The following is a 25,444-nucleotide window of genomic DNA, read 5'->3' as shown; positions in this document are numbered from 1 at the left end:
CTCCTCCGGACCCCTCTGGCCTCCTCTGGACCACTCTGGCCTCCTCCGGACCCCTCTGGCCTCCTCTTCCTTCTCCGGACCCCTCTGGCCTCCTCCGGACCACTATGGCCTCCTCTTCCTCCTCCGGACCCCTCTGGCCTCCTCTTCCTCCTACGGACCCCTCTGGCCTCCTCTTCCTCCTCCGGACCCCTCTGGCCTCCTCTTCCTCCTCCGGACCCCTCTGGCCTCCTCCGGACCACTCTGGCCTCCTCTGGACCCCTCTGGCCTCCTCTTCCTTCTCCGGACCCCTCTGGCCTCCTCCGGACCACTCTGGCCTCCTCTGGACCCCTCTGGCCTCCTCTTCCTTCTCCGGACCCCTCTGGCCTCCTCCGGACCACTCTGGCCTCCTCTTCCTCCTCCGGACCCCTCTGGACTCCTCTTCCTCCTCCGGACCCCTCTGGACTCCTCTTCCTCCTCCGGACGCCTCTGGCCTCCTCTTCCTCCTCCGGATCCCTCTTCCCTCCTCCGGACCCCTCTGGCCTCCTCTTCCTCCTCCGGACCCCTCTGGCCTCCTCTTCCTCCTCCGGACCCCTCTGGCCTCCTCCGGACCACTCTGGCCTCCTCTTCCTCCTCCGGACACCTCTGGCCTCCTCTTCTTCCTCCGGACCCCTCTGGCCTCCTCTTCCTCCTCCGGATCCCTCTTCCCTCCTCCGGACCCCTCTGGCCTCCTATTCCTCCTCCGGACCCCTCTGGCCTCCTCTGGACCCCTCTTCCCTCCTCCGGACCACTCTGGCCTCCTCTTCCTCCTTCGGACCCCTCTGGCCTCCTCTTCCCTCCTCCGGACCCCTCTTCCCTCCTCTTTCTCCTCCGGACCCCTCTGGCCTCCTCTTCCTCCTCCTGACCCCTCTGGCCTCTTCCTCCTCCGGACCCCTCTTCCCTCCACTTCCTCCTCCGAACCCTCTGGCCTCCTCTTCCTCCTCTGGACACCTCTGGCCTCCACTTCCTCCTCCGGCCTCTTCCTCCTCCAGACGCCTCTGGTCTCTTCCATGGAGACTCCTTTTTCCCCCTCCTCTCCAGGGACACAGACCACCCGTCACCCACTCAATCTAGACTCTACTCACTGGACCGGAGCAGAGTAGGAACGGGAGCAGCACCAGGGACAGCAGAGCTCGGCAGCGTCCTCTTGTCTCACACGCTGGCTGCTACACTATTAGATACAAACCAGACAGGCCTAAATGCATCTGCACTAATACAGGGTGCAGCGGACCCAAGTAAAATGGCAGCTGCACAGGTGCATAAATACCAAATGAAACAGCCAGCCTACAATCAGGGATTGGCCGTGTGGTACACCAGTGCAGAAGAAATAATCCGCATGTGGCAGTGATCACACAGGGAATGCAGGGCTTCTGGTTCACAACCTCTTAGTAACACCATATAGGGGGGCTGCCCAGTGCCAACTAGAATGCATCCCATGTGAACAGAGGCCACAAGTTTGCAGAACCATTTGGGCCCAACTGCACCCTGAAAGAAATATAAAAAGTGCACAAAAAACATATATCAATACGCTATTAATCAGCCAGCAGCCAGCTACAGTGCCGGAAAGCAGAGTGTGGGGCGTGTCACCGCCCATCAAGAACAGCGACGTCACGCGGCAAGGTCATGGGACTGGGTGAATCATCAGAGTCAGTGGAGTCGGAGCCGAAGCCAGCAAGGGGGTCGCCCGACGCCACGTCATCGCCTCAGAGAGGGATACGCCGGGCACGCGCGCTATGGTATGTGCACGCGCGCTTCCCTTCAAATCATGGGACGCGCTTTTAAAGGGCCCATGCACTTAAAGGGGCAGGATTTTTAAAGGGCCCCCAGCGACCCTCGGGGCCCACCAGGCATTTCCTCGGTACCCTGCCAGGCCAGACCGAGCCTGGTTATTGGTTTAACTATATAACCTATACAATACACTCGAGACTTTGGGAAAACATGGACAATGGCAAAATTGCTGTTACACACCTGTCCTGGTTAACCCAGGCTTCGCTTCAATATCATGGGTTCACTGCCCTGTGTTGTGCTCCACATTGGGTTTTGCAGGTTGCCCAGCGTGGATAAATGACATCATCTTCCTAGATCTATTTAAGGCGCATTGACAGAAACACTTTTGTCTCAGGATTGAGCATCTAGATGTCTGTTTTGGGGTGCTTCACCTTATTTGCATACTGTGCTTTACTTGCTTTCATCCCTGCTAAGCTCCACTTCATTCATCCTGCTTCTCCTGAGATTCTAAAGTGTGCCAAGTCCTTTCTGCCCATGTGCCTTCCAGCTTGCCAAACCAACACCTATGCTTTGTGTGCCAACCCAAACTTGGGTCTTGGATGATCCTGCTCACTTGGTGAGTTTTAGCCATTGCTACACAGTAGGAGTATCATGCAGATCTATGAACTGGTTTGTATGGCAAGCTTGGGTTAATGTTTATCATACTCCTCAATGAATTAGCCATTCATCTATACTCTTTGGTCCATTCGGATTATCATATTATTCCAAACGTTGTGAATAGGAAGTTGAATTTCAACAGGACCAATTTATTATATACCCAGTCCAAATGAGCATGTTCATAGGGGCTTCCTTACTAATGTTGTTGGCCAACAATCGTCCAATATGTATGGCCGACCCGAGAACATTAAACATATTTTTGAAAATTGCACCCACCTTTATCCTTCATGATTTTCTGAGTTAGACACCGGGCTTCTTCTTGGATTCTTTCATCAATGCTTCGTTTTCCCATTCCAAAATTTCTCAAAGTTGTAAGTGAAAATCGACGAAGAATTTTCCATCTTTCTCCATTGCTTCCCACGACCCCTGTAAGTTCAAACATTGGATTGAAAGGTTGTCTAGGATTTAAAATCATGGATGTTGTCTTCCAAACATTTAACTTTTTTATACATCTCCCAAGATTTCTTTCTCTACTCCCTTCTTATCTCCTCTTTCCACAATTGCATTCAAGATTTCTCCCATGCATCACCCCTACTTCCCCAATATATCAGACTCTCGCCTACCATGGAAACCTTCAAAAGGAACCTGAAGACCTACCTCTGTCGATAAAGCCTACAACCTGCAGAAACTCTTGTTTCACTATACCGCTGCACGATCAGCTTTACCCTCACCTACTGTATCCTCATCTATCCCTTGTAGACTGTGAGCAGGATCCTCTGTCCAGCTGTACCAGTCGGTGACTTGTATTGTTCAGAATTATTGTACTTGTTTTTTTATTAAGGCATTGTACAAGGAGGAAAGTGGCTACAACTTTAGAATTTTTAATACCTGACGACCCCATTAAAAAGCTTATAACTCAAGTTCTTTTTCAAATTTATCTGCTTAATTTCAAATTTAGTAAATTTAGTCATGTTTGCAACTTCATAATATAAAGTAATTTGTTTATTGAAAAACCTCTAACACCCTTTAACTGCTCTCCCTTCCCTCCCCCTGAAATGACTAGAAATTATTTACATATTGGTCTTCCACCATCCAGCTATTGTACAAATTTTACCAAAATGTAATAGTATAGATATAGCAATATTTCATAATTGCCATTGAAATATCAATTTGTCAATTAAATCCTTAATTTAATGTGAATGTATCATCAAAAATGACCTTTTGTTAAATCAACTAACATAGAAAAATGAAGAAAAACATACCATAAGGAAACAACCTTCCCAAAACCTATTGAATATAAACACATGGGCCATGCACACAGTGAACAAGTCTGTAGGACAGTGTTCACACCACCAGAAGACTCAAACACAGAAAAATAATAATAATAATAATAATAATCTTTATTTTTATATAGCGCTAACATATTCCGCAGCGCTTTACAGTTTGCACATATTTTCATCACTGTCCCCGATGGGGCTCACAATCTAAATTCCCTATCAGTATGTCTTTGGAGTGTGGGAGGAAACCGGAGTGCCCGGAGGAAACCCACGCAAACACGGGGAGAACATACAAACTCCTTGCAGATGTTGTCCTTGGTGGGATTCGAACCCAGGACCCCAGCGCTGCAAGGCGAAACAAACGTATAAAAATTCTCTGTTGTTGTGCTACAATTTTCGATTTAATAAGTAAACAGCAAGTGCTAGTAAAAACAAAATAGGCTATTTGGTTGATACGTTTTTGCAAAAAATGTATAGTAAGCTGCTCTACCAAATGACAAGGTAACCCCATTTTAAAATACATCAGTTAGGGACTGCTCTGATATGGCGTTACCTTGACGTTTGGTAGAGCGGCTTAGTATACATGACGTCAGCGATAGTCACTGAGCGGACTCCCTGCCTGACCCGCGGTGAAGTGACAGCTTGGGAAAATGTTCAGAAACTTTCCCACGCTAATCAGTTCATGTCCGGTCAGGCGGGGAGGCTGCGCAGGCAGCTTTTCATTCATTCCTCCGTGGTTTACAGCTGGGCCGGTGGCATTAGCACTGCTCCTGGTTGTAAACTATTTAACCCCTAGAGATGGATTGCAGTGTGGGACATGACTGCACGGAGGACAGGTTTGGGATATTGTTGCGTTTTTATTTTTTTTAATTTTTTTTTACAGGAGAAAAATGGCTTTGATTGAATTGAGAGTTAAATAAGCATGGAAAAAATGTGTGTATTTATTTAATTAAGAGTCTTTAATGTTTGTGTTTTTTAACCCTTTCAGACTAGAGGATTAATAATGGATAGGTGTCTTATTAACACCTCTCCATTATTAACCAGGCTTAATGTCACCTTACAATAGCAAGGTGACATTAACCCCTTATTACCCCATATGCCACCAGCTATAGGGCAATGGGAAGAGAGAGGGTAAGTGTCAGAATTGGCGCATCTTACAGATGTGCCTTTTCTGGGGTGGCTGGTGGCAGATTTTTTTTAGCCAGGGGGGGGCTCAAAAACAATGGTCCCTCTCTAGGCTATTAATTTCTGCCCTCAGTCACTGGCTTTCCCTCTCTGGTGGAGAAAATTGCATGGGAGCCCACGCCAGTTTTTTCCGTGAATTAATCCTTTAATTTAACACCTACAGCTCCAAAATTTTACACACACTCTACTAGCATTGTTATTCAGGGACATATATAAATCTAATGGATATGTAATGGTTTACTGTACTATATGTAAACCATGTATCATATCCTGTCGGGTTCTGTAATGATTTTTCAGAAGCCGATAATTGAATTATTGGCTATTGTACTATCCACCTCTGTATGAAATTACATATATATTATATATATATATATATATATATATATATATATGTCTCACTGACATACACATATACTACATATATATATATATATATATATCTAATATATATATATCTAATATATAAAGCTCAAAGTGTGTATGTATGTATGTATGTATGTATGTATGTATGTATGTGTGTGTGTGTGTGTGTATGTATGTGTGTGTGTGTGTGTGTGTGTGTGTGTGTATGTCCGGGATAGGCATCTGCACTGTCGCAGCTACAGCCACAAAATTTGGCACAGTCACACGTCTGGACCCCGAGAGTGTCCTAAGCTATGTTGTGAGGCGAAATTTTAACTCTGCACGTTCCAATTCACCAAGCAATTTTGCCCCTATCTACATACTGGGGGAAAAAGTGTGTGCGCGTCAAGCCCCGCCCCTCATTATGATGTCATAATGCCCCTATTTGCATACTGGGGAAACAGTGTGTGCGTATCAAGCCCCGCCCCTCATTATGATGTCAAAATGGTTGCCATGGCGACGCTGATGTCATCATAGGTTGCAAGCCCTGCTGCCGCTCATTATGATGTTATAATGGTTGACTATGGGATGGAGGATGTGTGATGGGTATATGGGTACTGGACTATGGGATGGAGGATATGTATGATGGGTATATGGGCACGGGACTATGGGATGGAGGATGTGTGATGGGTATATGGGCACTGGACTATGGGATGGAGGATATGTATGACGGGTATATGGGCACGGGACTATGGGATGGCAGATATGTATGATGGGTATATGGGCACAGGACTATGGGATGGAGGAAATGTATGACGGGTATATGGGCACGGGCTATGGGATGGCGGATATGTATGATGGGTATATGGGCATGGGACTATGAGATGAAGGATGTATGATGGGTATATGGACACTCGACTATGGGATGGAGGATATGCATGATGGGTATATGGGCACGGGACTATGGGATGGAGGATATGTATGATGGGTATATAGGCATGGGACTATGGGATGGAGGATATGTATGATGGGTATATGGGCATGGGACTATGAGATGAAGGATGTATGATGGGTATATGGGCACTCGACTATGGGATGGAAGATATGTATGACGGGTATATGGGCATGGGCCTATGGGATCGTGGATATGTATGATGGGTATATGGGCATGGGACTAAGGGATGGAGGATAATTATAATTTGCTATAACTAACCACAGTTAGTTACTATGCCCGGGCAGCGCCGGGCTCTTCAGCTAGTATATATATATATATATATATATATATATATATATATATATATATATATATATATATATATATATTTTAAGGTAGCGCTTGCTATTCTGGTTGGGGACACTCGCTTTGCAGCCAAATAACCAGGTCCGGCACGGGTTTTCATAAAAACATCAACATAGTCCATGCGGTTTATTCATCATCATAAACCAAAGCATTATGCAACAGTCTTACAGCAGAGAGCAGGGTATCTTCATAGTGGAACTCTGCTCCCCTTTAGCCCTCTGGTCACACAGGCTGTGCTTCATCCAACCAACAGGCTATACAGTCTCTCAGTTACATTCCCATGTCCGGGTTACCTCTTAGCTGCTTCACCACACTGCAGACGTCTGTTCCCTCCAGAGAACTATCAGATACACATCGCCAATACTCACATCTTCCAACACGTCAGCCAGATGAGACCTTCCATACGGACTAATCGGGTCCAGGCATTCACTCATGTGACCTACCCTGGTCACCTTATATGGTCCGTAGCCACGCCCACTGGATCACATGGCTATGACCTCATTGCAGGTCCTACAACCATTCACACACATACAGTTTCCTATGGGCATTTTTAGACACATGCCCCTGGGTGGGTATGTAGGTGGTTGGTTCCACCCGTCTCACTAACCACCTGAAGGCTCTCCCTTACACATTGAAACAGAACCTCAGCAGTACCTCTGCTGATCAGCACATAATCAAGCCTTCATCCCAAGGCCACCCACCTTGGGATACATAACGGTCCTTTAGCATCCTACTCCTATTAGCACACTGGATATGCCTATACGCCTGTCCCCTAGCGGACACAGTGGTCGCTACATCACTATATATATATATATATATATATATATATATATATATATACATACACACACACACACTGTATATGTTTTCACGAATATTTGAGGCCATGGATCCATTATATGTCCATTTTGCAAGATTGCAAGAAAATCTCCCCGTACGGATGCCATACGGATGTCACACGGATGCTTAGATGCGAGAAAATCGCATCCTGGCATTGCACACGGATGACATACGGATCACTGTTGAGGGAACATTTCTGCGATTCTCGTCCATGTAAAACGGACCGTATTGTTATACGTTGTGTGTGACTCCAGCCTAACAAGTAACATCTCTCTACACAGCTAATCCTTCATTCAGCACAGGAGTTGATGTCACTGGAAGTCTTCTCTCCATATGTCACTGGAAGTCTCCTCTCCCTATATAATGACCCTTGCACATGCTCATTACATGCTTCTATAAAAAAGTTCGACTGCTGCTAATGTACATGTTGATTTCCTGAAAGAATATGAAGTTAAAAGTCTAGAATAGCCCCAGTGACCAGTTTAAAAAATGCTCCTTTCTTTCTTAGTCTGGGGTCAGATTGCGAGAATCTGGGACGTCAATACCCGGCATTGCCATCGGCACCTGGATTGGAGCGTTCAGCTGCATAGAAATACAAATGGTGACATGAAAAAAAATTGCTAAACATTTTTTGAAACCATGCAATTTAACATGAAAACCTGAGTTAAACAGTAGATAATTTGCTGATTAAATATTTCCTTAGCCACTTACCAAAATCCTTAGAAAAAAACTCTGCTGCTCCCATGTCTCCCCTATCACTAAACACATCGCTGCAGTCCACCAATGCTTCCTTAATAGCGTCATACCCAATCAGCACTATTATCCGAAAGTTTGCTAAGTAGATGGTATAAACGGGTCCATATGTTTTGCTCAACTAGAGAGATATAAAAAAAGAAACATAATAAATGACGGATGTAAAATTTAGTTGTTTTGCATGTATGTATTACAAATTTACATAAGGGTTTATTTGGGCATCCTGTCCAGTACAAGAAATACCCAGAAAACCTGGGAAAATGTTTTATGGATTTTATAAGGTGGGATGTGATTCATGCATTAAATGTATACATGTGTAATATATTGTTATATGAGCACACATCGTCACACAATAAGAGAAAAAAGAATGGATCTACTTGTGGCAAAACATTTTTGTATCCCCAGTCATAGCATGATGGACATTAAATTACTTGTTTTAAAAGGTTGCTTCAAGTTTCAGAGAGACAAGAGGGTCTGGGAGTATAAATTTATGACAACCTTTGACACACTCAGCGCAAGAATGAATGTGTTGCACGGATTCATGTCTTTTTACATCAATTAAGGATTTTGCTCTTCAGGCCTTCTGGGGGCATCACTATGCAGGGGGTGGACTGACCTATGGACCTGTCTGAGATGGAAAGAACATGTAAAGGATGATGTGCACTATGCTTTATTGTATGTGTATGGTTAACAGCTGGGAATTAGTGCAGGACGACGTAGTACCGGGTTTGGCCACAAGATGGAGACAGAGAGCATTGAGAAAAGGACTCAACAGCAAGCCTCATGCTAGGGAAACTGTATAGTCATGGTGGGCGGAGTTACTGGACTGTGAAGGGCATTTCCAGAAAGAGGAGATATAAGGAAGGAGAGTCCCAGGGGGCAGGACAGAGAGACACCCACGAGGAAGAGAGAAGTGAGAAGAGCACAGTAAAGGACGGAGAAAGGAGAAGCTCAGGAAGGACAGAGGGGAGCCATATATGGTTACTCGGAGAGGGGGGTGACCCTGAGAAGGCAGACGCAGGAAAGGACGGCAGTGATTGACGGAAGGTTTGGGTACCGGACGGCTGGGACACCGAAGAGTGAGTAGGTGTACAGCGGGCAGACTCAGCCAGGGGGAAACGCTGTCGCCGTGGGCCTTATGGAAGCCATGGTGAAAGAACCCGGAGGGTCTTTGCCAATCGAATCAGCAGGAGGTGATGGGTACCCAGGCCTAGGGGCAGATGTTGTCGTGCATGCTGTGGATGTCAGGAAGAAACCCAATAACTTTTTGGACCTGATTGAATGGATTTCTGTCTCTGCCTCCAGTCTGTTCCGCGGCCGAGAGGGACTAACCCCGAGTCGGCACACGTACTACAACAACATAGTACCAGAGCCCAATTAGAGAACAATAAAATTTTCACACTCCTTACCTATGAACTGTTCCAATATTTATGTTTATTCCTCTCTCATAATGACAATTCTTCTTCACGTCACTTGTCTTATCTATTGCGTTATTTCTGTGCCGTTTTGTGCATAAATATGTGATTCTTCAGATGTTCTATTAGTCATTTCCTGTTGAAGAGACCTGAGTAGTCTCGAAAGCTTGCAATTTGTTACCATCTTTTCAGTTAGCCATTAAAAGGTATCAACCACTGAGGACTCTCAATTCTAATTATTTTTCTACCTACTGGCTAACACCGTGCAAGGATATACTGTATATCTGCCACAATCCATTTTTGGATCTGTGGCAGTTTGGATTATCACATTAAAACTTTTTTCCTTTCAGTCCATCAGGGGTTAATATCAGTTTTTCCCCCCGGTGGCCACTGGAGTAATTACATTGCTGCTTGGTTTGCGGCTGTCTATGATGACCACTCCCACCTTCCTTTATTAGGTCACCTGGTGCATCAGCTAGCCGTCGGTGTTAGAGTTCATTCTGTAGTGACCAAGTTTGGAGAAGGAGCTTGCAGGGAGCAGTGGTGCTTCAGCTGAATGCTGTTATCTGGTGCCTTACTCTGCTGTGCGGTGCTTTGCAGCAAAGAAAGATAAATGTTGTTTTCTTTTACCTTGTCTGTCATACCTTCACTTTGTGTTGATTTAGTGCAGCGGTGGTACCAGTGTTCACACCTGCCAATTCAATATTCAGGGACTAGCGAAGGGCCCTAGGTATCCAGCTCGGCGACGGTTTGAAAGAAACCGTATAGGGATGTCAGCACATGAAAAGGGAAAAGTATATGCACACAAATAGGGATCACCACAAAGATATGAAAAAAGTATCAATTTTATTAATGGACACAACAAACAGACACTTTGTGGTTAAAAACAATTAAACCTAGGGTCTATCAAATCAATTGTTATGACAATCATGACCTCAAATCAAAAAAACCTTGAGAAAGACACATCACTGTGTCGATACGCGTGGGTTTGGGGGTCCCATGTAACCTACCCGGTAGCTTGTTCATCCTCAGAAACCAGGTGATATCACGCTAGGGAAAGGGACTTATTAATGTCTGTTTATTTGTGTTGGCAACATGATAAGCATTCAATTTTCTGTCCATGGTATATGTAGAATTTCTATGTAACCATAGTAGTTATTGATAATATGGTATTTTTTTGATTTGAGGTCATGATTGTCATAACAATTGATTTGATAGACCCTAGGTTATGGTAACTAGCAGATACCTGGCATTATACTGTATGGTTGGTCTTGGGACCCATAGCATTTAACTATTTATTAAAATGACCCATTGTCTTTGTTTTGTTATCAATGTCTGGTTGTTCAGACTTTTTAATTGTTTTTAACCACAAAGTGTCTGTTTGTTGTGTCCATTAATAAAATTGATACTTTTTTCATATCTTTGTGGTGATCCCTATTTGTGTGCATATACTTTTCCCTTTTCATGTGCTCTAATCCATTTATATGCACCAGGTGATCCCACCTAAACTGATATTGTGGTTGGTGCCCGTTTACTCTATATCTTGTCAGACGTATAGGGATGTCAGGGCACATCCTTAGGGGAGTGCAGGAGGTGTCCATTTCCCCGATCCCTATCGCAGGGCCTACCGTTGTAATTGTGTCCCCAGTGTTCCCTTGATTGTTGTGTAGACTGTTGGGTCATTTCATAGCGGCTAAGTCACTTCCGTGACAATATTTTTCCTGCATGCTGTTAAGTAATTTGTTAGTAGAAAACATTATTAATTTCTCACAGCCAATATAATGGTATCATTTACCCTCAAGCCGAGCACCAAATTTACCTGGTGAAGTGGTGGGATCTACTGAACCTGTAGGTCCAGCTCAGCCCAGACTTGATGGCTTACATCATATATACATATATATATATATATATACACTGCATATATAATATATATATTTTGTAATGTCTGCTCAGTCAGCTGCTTCTCGAGGTAGACACAGGACCACTTTATATTAAAGTCTCTGGGTGGTTTATTGTATCATAAACCATAAAGCCAAAATAGTAACACAAAAACAGGTTTCCTGGCCGAAATGAAAATAAAAAGTCCAGACAAAGTCCTTCACAGTACGATTCCAGCATTCTGGGACAAACGCACTGCAACTCCCAGCCTAGGGGAGTTTTCCTTCCTCCAAACAGACTAGAGAGAAAAGAAAACAGTTGCTGGACATTGAACTCCCTTCAACTGCACCCTTGAAGTGGAGATATAGTGAGTAGGCATCCCGCCCAACAATTACACCTACTCACAACCAAACCTAGACCCTGGTAACTGCTGATTTACTCTCAGCACATATCATGATGGACGGAAATTTGTGGGTTTCACATCACGCAGGATAACAACCTTTGCGTCACATATATCCGACCAGTTCCCCTTCCTCGACAGGTTCCTTAACCTGTTGCACATGTAGTAAGTTCACCCCAATGATTGCCGTAGACATATGGCATTGGTATAGCAGCCTCTGCCTGCTGAAGGCCTCTCCCATGCTTGTACAGATAAGATATCTAGTTCATAGGAGATTGGCAATTTTACAATATACTGCATGACCCTGGAAAGGTCGACCACCTGTGACTCTCGCCCCAACACACCTAACCCCCTCCCCTTCCCAGCATACCCTCCCCCTGTCTCCGAATAAAGGACACGCCACAACATTAGTCTTTGGATTTGAATGGCCACAGCAGCCAATTTTATTAATAATTAAAGACACTTGGTGGGGCCCTCAAAGCTACCATTGTCCTTGTCTGGTGATTGTTTCGTTGGCCTTGCCTCTTCCCTCCCAGCCTTACTTCCAACCACATCTTTTTCCTGCTTGGAAGCACCATGAATTGAGGGAAGAGGTTTCCTCCACAACGTTAACCTGTACCCGACTTCCGTCATTGGGTACCCAACATCTTTACCGTGCACCCGACTTCCATCATCGGGCACCCCCATAATGTGACCCCGACTTCCTCAGCGGGTATCACCCAAGTCTCCCCAGACCACCAACAACACATAACCATCCAATGGAGGGGATCCCCGCAATGCAGGAATCCCCCATTCCATCATTTTTTCCAGCTTCAAGGACCCACCAACGCCACACCGAGAGCATCTTTACCCCTTTCAAGTGCTTGAGACCCCACCAACCAGCAATGCTGTGGCCCTTCATATACCCTCCTGTAAACCCCTGATCCACAAATCTATCCCCCGTGCGTTCAAGTGCACCCCATCTGCCGACCAGTAATCGTTTTCCGTGGAATCCAACCCAACATGGCGTACCACCACTCCCCTGTTCCGTACCACAAATTTGGATATCTCCTTGTTGACCTTAATACGGGCCTTGTTTATCTTCTGCACTGATTGCCCCCCCCGCCAATTTTTTCTAGGTACCATGTCGGACCACACCACTTTCATATTTGGGCATGTCCACCCCAGCCGCCTTAAATCCATTTTGATGTTGGTGATCAGACTCTTTCCCAAGCTAGATCCCAAATCATTTCCCCCCACGTAACACAAACATATCTGGGACTCTATGGAGATACATTGCCCGATAGAACTCGTGAAGTACCCGCCCCCAAGTCAAACCCCTATACCCCAGCCACCTAGTTACCGCCCTTTCCCTTACATAACCCAACTGTCTTCAGTCCGTCCGTCAGCCTGCTGTGCTCCCCAAAATACATAGGAATGTCCTAAGATCCAGATCACGATTGGAACTTGTCCTGCAAAAAAAATCAAAGAAAATTAGTGAGATATCCTATCCCCTGGAAGGAAGCTTCCTTCATATCCATGGGGTCATACGTAGGATCTGTATCATAGTGAGTCCCATCTGCCGATTCGCCTTACTATTTCCAGGCTGAGCCCTCCCACCATTGCCTCTGTTGCAGCTCCAATGCGGAATGACTGTCCCGCATAATGGCCTGGGTCCACACCTGCCCTCACCAAGCACATCCGGAACACTCTAATGAACTAGTACCTAGACAAAAAGGACCCGTCTTCATGACACAGCAACGGTCCACCCTGTCGAGGCCTAGCAGCCATGAATCCCTCGAAGCATCTCAACGGACACATGACAGAACCTCTTACTCTTCCCAGTAGTACCCTTTTTCCTTCCCCACCTGATCCGTTTTTGATCTTCTGATCCAAAATTCTTATCCCTTCTGAGTAGCCATGATGTCCTCGGCTAAGATTCCCCCTGCTTTCATTCTGCCTGGTGGTATCAATTCCCCTATCCTCATTGCCCTGAAAAATGCCAAGAAAAATGCCAGCCTAAACAGGCCTATCTCAAAACATGACCTGCAAACCGCCTCTAACTGTGATCCTATGTTCCCCAATAGACCGAAAGACACAGGCCACCTGTTATTCCGCCCGCCTTTCCCTTTTCTAAAACCCTTAACGGTCTGTATTACTAAAAAATTCTTTGCCAAGTCTGTTATGTTCCACAGTTTAAGCCCGAACGCTAACCTCAAAACTAATTGGTTCACTTTTGCTGTCGACCACTCACCATCGGCCACCCACCTAATTCCCATCAATAAAACCTGTATCTGCTCTTCCTCTGTCAAGTGCTCCCTCCCTTGTCCCAACCATTGTTCCCATAACTCCCATGTTCATAAATAAGCTGCCCAGGTGCTACTTGCTAAAGATGACTTGATCAGTGGCTCGGCAGCCCTGATAGCACACTCCACAGTCCGGGAGGACAGGGTAGTCCCTCTTCTTCTGCTTCCGGGGCCAGAGCCCGAAAGCGCTCCCACTGGAAACGAGAAAGTGCATCAGCTATTGAGTTATATTCTCCAGGGACATGAGATGCTGTAAAATTAGCATTAATGGACAAGCATTCTAACACCAGCTGGCGCAGCACTCTAATTACTGGCGGCGAAGACACCATGATATTATTAATGGCCATTACCTCACCCATATTATCACATTTAAACCGCACCTTTTTGTTTTTTAAACGCCCCCTCCATAGTGTTATTGCGACTAAAATAGGGAGAATCTCCAGCAACGCAATGTTCTTGACCAGCCCCGAATGCACCCACTCCTCTTGCACCATTGCCCTTGAAAGTATGCTCTGAAACCACAACTGCCTGCTGCATCCGTGTATAGGTCAATGTCAGAATTACAGCATACCCCTTTCATCATCAAGGATCACCCATTATACTTCTCCAAAAATGTCCCCCAAACAACCAGGTCCGCTTTTTTATCCGCTGATAACTGAACATAATGATGAGGCGACTTCACACCAAACGTTGCCCCAGCTAATCTCCTTGAGAAAACTCTGCCCATGGACATGACCCGGCATGCAAAGTTTAAGCTCCCCAGCAAAGACTGAACCTCTCGTAGCCTCAGTTTTTTAACTCTTAATGCCCTGCCTATCTCCGCTTTTAGGGCCGCCACCTTTCCCTCCGGAAGACGACACTCCCAACAAATGGTATCTATCACAATCCCCAGAAAGAAAATGCACGCCGCTGGCTTGACCGTTTTTTTCAGGAGCTAACGGGACCCCAAATTCCCCTGCGACCCATTCCAGGTTCTTTAAGATCGTATCGCACACATCCAATTGCGGGGGGCCTACACACGAAAAATCATCCAAGTTAATGGATCAACGAGCCAATCCCAGTTATGTCTTTTACTACCCACTCTAAAAAGGTGCTAAAGGCCTCAAACAATGAGCATGAAAATGACCATCCCATAGGTAGGCACCTGTCCACAAAATACTCCCCTTCCCAATAGCACCCGAGCAAACGCTGACTATCAGGATGTACCGGTAATAACCGAAAGGCAGACTCCACATCAAATTTTGCCATCAGCACCCCCCTCCCACATTTTGTCACCCATTTTACTGCCTCATCAAACGATGAGTATAGGACCGTACATAATTCAAGACTAGAGTTGAGCGAAACGGGTCGAAAAAATTCAAAAGTCGCCGACTTTTGGCAAAGTCAGGTTTCATGAAACGAAACCCGACCCTAGGATGAGGTCGGCCACGAGGTTGGCGACTTACGCGCCAAAGTCGCGTTTCAAAAGTTTGTTTTGCGCTCTTTTTCAGCCAATCAGGATCCACGGACACTGTGGGCAACGTGATGACCTAGGCACGGGTCACCACCATCTTTCAGAAGGGCATGCAAGTGATTGGCTTGCTTTTGTGGGCGTCACAGGGGGTATAAAAGGGCGTGCACGCCGACCGCCATCTTACTTCTGCCGATCTTAGTATAGGGAGAGGTTGCTGCTGATTCTGTAGGGAGAGTGTTAGGCAAGGAAGAAGACAAAAAAACTGCTTCTGCTGCTAGCGATTTGGCCTGCACAACACACAAGTCACTGTGTGTGAAGTGCAAGGGGAGGCTATATTGTGGTGTATCAGTGGTGTTGGTTGTTGGGCTGCCTTTTAAGGCTTCCTGACACGCTGGCATTGCTGTTTACCCACTGCTCCGCAAACTGCTTTTTTAAAAGCAATCCAATCTCCCTTATCCTCTAGTCACTTTTGTCACAGCTGTGCCATCGAGCCTGTCACATAGCGCTCAGATATCAGTGGGCCTCACACAATCCACAAGTGTCCAGTGTCCAAAAGTGTGCGCAGAGATTCAAAATCTCCATTATCCTCTCGTCACTTTGGTCACAGGCAGCTGTGCCATCGAGCCTGTCACATAGCGCTCAGATATCAGTGGGCCTCACACAATCCACAAGTGTCCAGTGTCCAAAAGTGTGCGCAGAGATTCAAAATCTCCATTATCTCTCGTCACTTTGGTCACAGGCAGCTGTGCCATCGAGCGTGTCACATAGCGCTCAGATATCAGTGGGCCTCACACAATCCACAAGTGTCCAGTGTCCAAAAGTGTGCGCAGAGATTCAAAATCTCCATTATCCTCTCGTCACTTTGGTCACAGGCAGCTGTGCCATCGAGCGTGTCACATAGCGCTCAGATATCAGTGGGCCTCACACAATCCACAAGTGTCCAGTGTCCAAAAGTGTGCGCAGAGATTCAAAATCTCCATTATCCTCTCGTCACTTTGGTCACAGGCAGCTGTGCCATCGAGCCTGTCACATAGCGCTCAGATATCAGTGGGCCTCACACAATCCACAAGTGTCCAGTGTCCAAAAGTGTGCGCAGAGATTCAAAATCTCCATTATCCTCTCGTCACTTTGGTCACAGGCAGCTGTGCCATCGAGCGTGTCACATAGCGCTCAGATATCAGTGGGCCTCACACAATCCACAAGTGTCCAGTGTCCAAAAGTGTGCGCAGAGATTCAAAATCTCCATTATTCTCTCGTCACTTTGGTCACAGCTGTGCCATCGAGCCTGTCACATAGCGCTCAGATATCAGTGGGCCTCACACAATCCACAAGTGTCCAAAAGTGTGCGCAGAGATTCAAAATCTCCATTATCCTCTCGTCACTTTGGTCACAGGCAGCTGTGCCATCGAGCCTGTCACATAGCGCTCAGATATCAGTGGGCCTCACACAATCCAAAAGTGTCCACTGTCCACAAGTGTGTGCAGAAATTCTAAATCTCCCCTGTCCTATAGACACCTTGTACCTTGTTTTACATTACTATATAGTTTGTTGGATTTTGTCTACATTTCTACCAAAAACGAGGAAGGCTGGTGGAAGAGGCCGTGGAATTGGGCGGGGGTTGGCAGCTGGTAATGATGGTGTTGGTGGTGGATCTGATGGTAGTGGCAAGAGCAAAATAGGACCGAATGCAGGAGGTGCTGACCCTGCGTCATCGTCTGGCTACATAAGGCCTCGAACGCTTAGTTTTCTAGGAGTTGGCAAACCGCTTTTAAAGGCAGAGCATCAGGAAAAAGTTTTGTCTTACATTGCTGACTCAGCCTCCAGCTCTATCGCCTCCTCTTCTTCAGTTGTAAAAAGTAAAAGCACTGAGTCGTCATTGGAGGCTCATGTTCATGAACCACACCTTTCCTTGTGTCCTTCACCCCAACCAAGATTGAAGGATGTGACGCAGGCCATACTACTGATTACTCCATGGAGCTGTTTTCACATACCATGCCTGGATTATCAAGTCAAATGGTGAATTACCCAGGCCAAGATGAATCTGACATGGAGTGCACTGATGCACAGCCGCTGATGGATGATTCTGCTGGTACATTCACTCAGAGCACTACATTGTCCTCGCAGTGTACAGAGCCAGATTTTGACCCTGATGAGACTCAGGTGCACCTTCCCGCACACTATACCACCATACACGGTGACACAGAGAAAGGTGCACATGACATAGAAGAGGAGGTGATGGATGACCCAGTTGTTGACCCAGATTGGCATCCATTGGGGGAAGAGGGTGCTGCTTCCAATAGCTCAGATGAGGAGCATCAACAGCAGACATCGACATCGCAACAGCTGTTATCTGGCAGGCCCGGAGCACTCCAAAGACAGGTTCCAAACATCAAAAGAGTTGCTGGACAGCTTGTCCAGAGGGTCAAAAGATCACAGCGTGCTAGGCCGCAAAATGTCTGCCAAAGTAGGAAGAGTGCAGTGTGGCACTTTTTTGAACAAAATCCTCATGATCAGGCCAAGGTTATCTGTAAGAAGTGCGCAAAGACCTTTAGCCGAGGGAAAAATCTGAAAAATTTGAATACCAGTTGCATGCTTAGACATTTAACCAGCATGCACTTGCAAGCGTGGACACAACACCAAACCTCAAGTGCCACATGTGCAACTGATCACAACGAAGGTAGTCAGCATCGCTACATTGTTTCCCCCACTGTAAGCCCACCGGTTAGCACAGCAGCAAATGTTGAGGTGTCGTTGCAAGACCACAGCAGTCAGGGAATCCCACTGTTATATCAACGAAAGACTGATTCTAGGCCATCAGAAAGAACACCAACTCCATCACCATCATCAACCCTCTCTCAGTCCACCCTGTCCACCGCTACTTCCACCATATGCAGCTCTCAAGTCCAGCTCACCCTGCCAGACACTATGAGTAGATCAAGAAAGTACTCAGTCTCTCATCCGCGTACACTGGGTTTGAACGCCCACATTGCCAAACTAATCTCGTTTGAGATGATGCCCTTTCGGTTGGTGGAAAGCACAGCTTTCCGCAAACTCATGGCCTATGCAGTACCACGCTATGACCTACCCAGTCGCCACTTCTTCTCTCGCAAAGCCATCCCAGCCCTCCACCATCATGTGAAAGACCGCATTGTCCATGCACGCAAGCAGTCAGTGAGCGGAAAGGTGCACCTCACAACTGATGCATGGTCCAGTCGGCATGGCCAGGGCCGTTACGTGTCCATCACTGCGCACTGGGTTAATGTGGTGGATGCAGGGTCCACAGGGGACAGCGGTGGTGGGACAGTGCTGCCTAGCCCACGGTATAGGAAACAGTTGGCTGTAGGCGTTCGACCCTCCTCCTCCTCCTCCTCCTCCTCCTCCTGAAGCGAAAGCTCGTCCACAGAGCGCAGTCGAACGAGCACTCCATCTGCAGCTGCCACTGTTGCACACGATGTGTCCCCCTATCGAGCAGCTAGTGGAAAGCGTCAGCAGGCTGTGTTGCAGATGATGTGTTTGGGCGACAGACACACCGCCGAGGTGCTGGCCGAGTACTTGAATTGACAAACTGAGTCATGGCTGGGCAGTGTACATCTTGAGGCAGGCAAGGTAGTTAGTGATAACGGCCGTAATTTTGTGGCAGCCATAGCCCTTTCAAAACTCAGCCACATACCTTGCTTGACTCACACCTTGAACCTGGTGGTGCAGTGCTTCCTCAAAAATTATCCGGAGTTAACAGCCCTGCTCCAGAAGGTGCGAAGACTGTGCGCGCACATCCGCCGGTCGCCTGTACACTCCGTTCGTATGCAGAAGCTGCAGCGATTGCTCCACCTTCCCAGCCACCGCCTCATTATCGACATTGCAACAAGGTGGAACTCCACCCTGCACATGGTGGAGCGGCTGTGCGAGCAGAGGCAGGCCATAATGCATTTGTGGGAGGATACACGGCCAGGAACTTTGAGAGCAGACATGGAGTTGACAGGTGTGCAGTGGTCGAAGCTGAAAGACCTTTGTAAAGTCCTTCAGTGTTTTGAGGAATGCACACGGCTGGTAAGCGCAGACGACGCCATCCTAAGCATGAGCATCCCACTTATGCGTCTGCTCATGCAAACTTTGACGCACCTTAAGGAGCAGGCGTCTGCAGCCAATGTTGATGAGGAGGAAGAGGAGGAGGGAATCCTTGATGACATTCAGCCATTGTCTGCTCAGGGACCTCTCCTGGACGAGGTGGAGGAAGAAGAGGAGGAGGAGGATGATGATGGGGATGATTACTTAGGGGAGGAGGATGCATCTCGTGGGGCAAGTGAAAATGTTGGCGTGGCAAGGTCTGGTACAGGGTTTGTGCGTGACTGGAGGGATGTGGATTTGCCAGAAAGTGCTCCTCCACCCAGCACTCGCAGTGCATCATTGACACCGTGAACATTGGCCCACATGTCAGATTATGCCTTGCGGATCCTAAAAAGGGACCCCCGCATTGCCAAAATGATGAACGATGACGACTACTGGTTGGCCAGCATCCTGGATCCACGCTATAAAGGCAAATTACAAAACATCATGCCACAGGAGAACCTTGACCTAATATTGGTAAATCGGTTGCTTGAGGCATTCCCAGCACACAGCAGCGATGATGGTTCTCACACGAGCCGTACGGGCCGGGGGCAGCTTGGCAGAGGTGTTCGTGGTGCACACAGCAGAAGTGGCATTGGAGACAGGGGTTTCATGACAATATTGTGGACTGATTTTTCAAATACCGCTCACACAACTGGTAATACTGCATCGATGGAAAGTGACAGGAGACAGCAGTTGTCAACTATGGTTACAAACTACTTTTCCTCCCATATCGATGTTCTCCCACACAGGTCATTCCCCTTTGACTATTGGGCCGCTAAACTGGACACCTGGCCTGAATTGGCCCAATATGCCTTACAGGAGCTCGCTTGCCAAGCTGCAAGTGTGCTATCGGAAAGAGTCTTCAATGCAGCTGGATCAATCCTGACAGAAAAAAGGACCCGTCTGTCAACACAAAATGTGGATGATCTAACCTTCATTAAAATGAATCACGCATGGGTTTCCAAGGATTTTGTCCCACCTTCCCCTGATGACACATAGGGTGACAGAAAAATAGCTTGCTTTGGTCCACCTCTTCCTGGTACTTCACCTATTTCGCCTTTTGCATCAGCTGAATGTCCAACATCAACATATGCCACTTTCTAAAACTCCCTAACTGTGCTGCCTCCCCCCCCATGGCCGGGGTCACCACCTAGCGCACGACACCGTGCGAGTGCCGTTGCCCTGGACAGGTGGGTAGGCCGACTCTTGGGCGCGGGCACTGGCACAGGGTCCCTCATAGTGCAATCAAGTGTCTATGACGGTGGTGGTGCACACCCGCCGTCAGGCACACCGCTGTACTATGAGGGGCCCAGTGCCAGTACCGACGCCCACGAGTGGGCCCCCCTTGCTTGGGCAGGGCCCCAGCATTTGCAATCTTTACCTCTCTCTGCTCCTCCGCTGTGTAATCTGGGCCATCAAATCCATACTGTGCCTGACACCGTCTGAGCCTGCCTCCTGATGTATAGACATATATTTTGAATGTGTACGCTATCCATACATGTTATCCGGGGATACGGTACCCTTTCTAACCTTTGTGCAATCACGTGCAATCCATACTGGGCCTAACACCGTCTGAGCCTGCCTCCTGAGACATATATTTTGAATGTGTATGCTATCCATACATGTTATCTGGGGATACGGTACCCTTTCTAACCTTTGTGCAATCACGTGCAATCCATACTGGGAATAACACCGTCTGAGCCTGCCTCCTGAGACATATATTTTGAATGTGTACGCTATCCATACATGTTATCTGGGGATACGGTACCCTTTCTAACCTTTGTGCAATCACGAACAATCCATACTGGGCCTAACACCGTCTGAGCCTGCCTCCTGAGACATATATTTTGAATGTGTACGCTATCCACACATGTTATCCGGGGATACGGTACCCTTTCTAACCTTTGTGCAATCACGTGCAATCCATACTGGGCCTAACACCGTCTGAGCCTGCATCCTGAGACATATATTTTGAATGTGTACGCTATCCATACATGTTATCCGGGGATACGGTACCCTTTCTAACCTTTGTGCAATCACGTGCAATCCATACTGGGCCTAACACCGTCTGAGCCTGCCTCCTGAGACATATATTTTGAATGTGTACGCTATCCATACATGTTATCTGGGGATACGGTACCCTTTCTAACCTTTGTGCAATCACGTGCAATCCATACTGGGCCTAACACCGTCTGAGCCTGCCTCCTGAGACATATATTTTGAATGTGTACGCTATCCATACATGTTATCTGGGGATACGGTACCCTTTCTAACCTTTGTGCAATCACGTGCAATCCATACTGGGCCTAACACCGTCTGAGCCTGCCTCCTGAGACATATATTTTGAATGTGTACGCTATCCATACATGTTATCCGGGGATACGGTACCCTTTCTAACCTTTGTGCAATCACGTGCAATCCATACTGGGCCTAACACCGTCTGAGCCTGCCTCCTGAGACATATATTTTGAATGTGTACACTATCCATACATGTTATCTGGGGATAAGGTACCCTTTCTAACCTTTGTGCAATCACGTGCAATCCATACTGGGCCTAACACCGTCTGAGCCTGCCTCCTGAGACATATATTTTGAATGTGTACGCTATCCATACATGTTATCTGGGGATACGGTACCCTTTCTAACCTTTATGCAATCACGTGCAATCCATACTGGGCCTAACACCGTCTGAGCCTGCCTCCTGAGACATATATTTTGAATGTGTACGCTATCCATACATGTTATCCGGGGATACGGTACCCTTTCTAACCTTTGTGCAATCACGTGCAATCCATACTGGGCCTAACACCGTCTGAGCCTGCCTCCTGAGACATATATTTTGAATATGTACGCTATCCATACATGTTATCCAGGGATACGGTACCCTTTCTAACCTTTGTGCAATCACGTGCAATCCATACTGGGCCTAACACCGTCTGAGCCTGCCTCCTGAGACATATATTTTGAATGTGTACGCTATCCATACATGTTATCCGGGGATACGGTACCCTTTCTAACCTTTGTGCAATCACGTGCAATCCATACTGGGCCTAACACCGTCTGAGCCTGCCTCCTGAGACATATATTTTGAATGTGTACGCTATCCATACATGTTATCTGGGGATACGGTACCCTTTCTAACCTTTGTGCAATCACGTGCAATCCATACTGGGCCTAACACCGTCTGAGCCTGCCTCCTGATGTATAGACATATTTTGAATGTGTACACTATCCATATATATTATCTGGGGATACGGTACCCTTTCTCACCTTTGTGCAATCACATGCAATCCATACTGGGCCTAACACCGTCTGAGAATGATAGATGGGGCCCACCATACACTGGAACATTCCAAAGGTGGACATCAGACACTGGAGCAGCATTTACAGGGCCCATTATACACTAGAGCATTAGAAATGGGGCCCAATATGTTTGGAGCATTATTTGGGCCCATAAGACAGTAGAGCTTCATCCATGGGGACCAACATATACTGTAGCATTATGTGGAGCTCATCATATACTGTTTCAAACATTATATGGGACCAATGATTCTATATGGAGAAATAGATGGGCCTCGTCATGAGATGTAAAAAGTGAGGTATTTTTCATTGTACTATACCGCTATTTCTCTGCCGTATCGGAGCATGATGAGTTGTGGTATGTGTTAAAGGGGCGCTCTTTTGCCCAGGGCACATGAAAACCTGGAGCCAGCCCTCCCCCCCACAGTCTGTAGCCAAATAACCCCCATTTTTCAGTGCGTAACTTGTATTATGAAGTTAATTAAGGTTGACAAGCTTAAGTAAGAAGAATTGATGCTTTTGGCATTCAAATGGGCACTGTAGGTGTGTTTCCTGTCCTCCTCTCACTGCCAACTTTTATTCCCCATTGACTTACATTGGGTTTCATGTTTCGGGACGACCCCGACTTTTCCCTATAATTGGACGATCTTGCTCGACCCGACTTTTGGAAAAGTCGGGTTTCACGAAACGAAACGCGACCCTAAAAAAGCAAAAGTCGCTCAACTCTACTTACAATGACCAAACAATCACTTACAATTCCCTTCTAAATTAGGCACCATATCTTACTTTTAACTTCCAATCTTCAATTAAGTACTGTTGCTTTTAAATGCACAAATCTTTCAGCGCGTACCTTACGGATAGAATTACGGAGAATTTTGAGCACAGCTCACACTCAGCAGAGATAAGAGCGAAGGGAGAAGAAAAACTGCGCAGCGCCATCCTTCCCCCCCTCCCATCAGAATGCAGCGTCGTCCTTCACAGAATTCTGTAGTTCTTTAGACTTATCAAAATCAATTTCTACAAAGAAACTCAAAATCACGGGATTTCACTGTAAGGGCAGATAACTGTATAATGAGATTAACCATGCCTTGCCCTTTTTCTGGCCAAATGCATTCAGGAAACTTTACAATGTAATGCCACATATAACATGAACTATATCATTACTCAATTCATTCAGTCTCAGATGTAGATTTGAAATATCTATAACGCATGTTATCTTGGGATACGGCACCCTTTCTAACCTTTGTGCAATCACGTGCAATCCATATTGGGCCTAACACCATCTGAGCCTGCCTCCTGAGACATATATTTTGAATGTGTACGCTATCCATACATGTTATCCGGGGATACGGTACCCTTTCTAACCTTTGTGCAATCACGTGCAATCCATACTGGGCCTAACACCGTCTGAGCCTGCCTCCTGAGACATATATTTTGAATGTGTACGCTATCCATACATGTTATCCGGGGATACGGTACCCTTTCTCACCTTTGTGCAATCACGTGTAATCCATACTGGGCGTGAGAACGGCTGGCGAGCTGTTAAGCAAGCTACAGCACCTGTGGTTTGCACACGTAAGTTTTTCATTTTTTCAGGAATGACGGTTAGGCCTAATTCCGGAACTGCGGTTGACCTGCACTTACTGGGAAATCATTGTTCGCGGGTAATAATTGTAATCAGTGATCCCCATCACTAACGTTGTTCAGCGGGTTATCTGCACCTGTAAGCGACAAACGCTGGCCTTTTCAGTGTAGCGCACATGCAGCCACGGACATGTAAGGGCATGACACACCAGTTATTGGCCAATCTCATGTGCCAGAGCCTCACGTGTCCCTCTAGTAAGCCGGACTCGGACCGCGGGGCATGATGGAGTCTCGTTCGTTAACGGAATTAAGCTTGCAATGTGTGTATCTTTTCTGTAGCTGGCATGATTGAGGTTTCCCAGGTGGAGTCGAATTTAACCGTAGGCTCCACTCCTGGTGGTGCCCTTCTGGACATTCCTTTAAGGTTCAGCTTTGCAACCATACTGCCCACGTAAAACAAACACTTTGCCTTCATGAACGCTGTTTGGAGGGTCATGACTCGTGGGAATAACACCGCCCAATCAGTTAACCTGCTAGAGAGATCCTTCGTTGCTCCCAAGCATGACATCACACTCCCTAGGAAGAAGGTAATGCCACTGTGGCGACCGTACTCCTGGGGGCGACACAAGTGCACTGATGCCCAGCCACTGCTCGATGAATCTGCTGGTACATTGACCCAGACCACTACATTCCCCTCGCACGCTACCCGGCCTGAATCTGACCCTGATGAAACTCAGGTTACCCTTCCCATATACAGTTCCATCTTACACGGTGACAAAGAGGAAGCTGCAGATGAAAGTGCAGGTTCGGCCCACCCGCCATCAGACACACCACCGTACTATCAGGGGCCCTGTGCCAGTGCCGTCGCCAATGAGTGGGCCCCCCCTGCTTGCCCAGGATCACAGCACTTGCAAAGTTGAAATAC

The 25,444-nt window shown here is 46.8% G+C and overlaps 1 protein-coding gene across 3 annotated transcripts in view; it reads right to left on the bottom strand.

Moving 5' to 3' along the window:
* LOC141052013 (cytochrome P450 2C8-like) overlaps positions 1–25,444 on the bottom strand; it is a 191,140-nt gene that overhangs the window by 82,615 nt on the left and 83,081 nt on the right. For all 3 annotated transcript variants that reach the window (XM_073549183.1, XM_073549182.1, XM_073549181.1), the window contains exons 2-3: positions 8,056–8,218; positions 2,677–2,826 (exon numbers count right to left, since the gene is read on the bottom strand). In XM_073549183.1, the coding sequence (XP_073405284.1) occupies positions 2,677–2,826; positions 8,056–8,089 (184 nt within the window). In that variant the 5' untranslated portion in view covers positions 8,090–8,218. The remainder of the gene's footprint in view (positions 1–2,676; positions 2,827–8,055; positions 8,219–25,444) is intronic.

This window comes from Dendrobates tinctorius, unplaced genomic scaffold, assembly GCF_039654945.1.
Source record: "Dendrobates tinctorius isolate UK_male_01 unplaced genomic scaffold, ASM3965494v1 ptg000158l, whole genome shotgun sequence".
Taxonomy (NCBI): Eukaryota; Metazoa; Chordata; class Amphibia; order Anura; family Dendrobatidae; genus Dendrobates; species Dendrobates tinctorius.
This window is presented reverse-complemented; position numbering and strand designations above follow the sequence as displayed.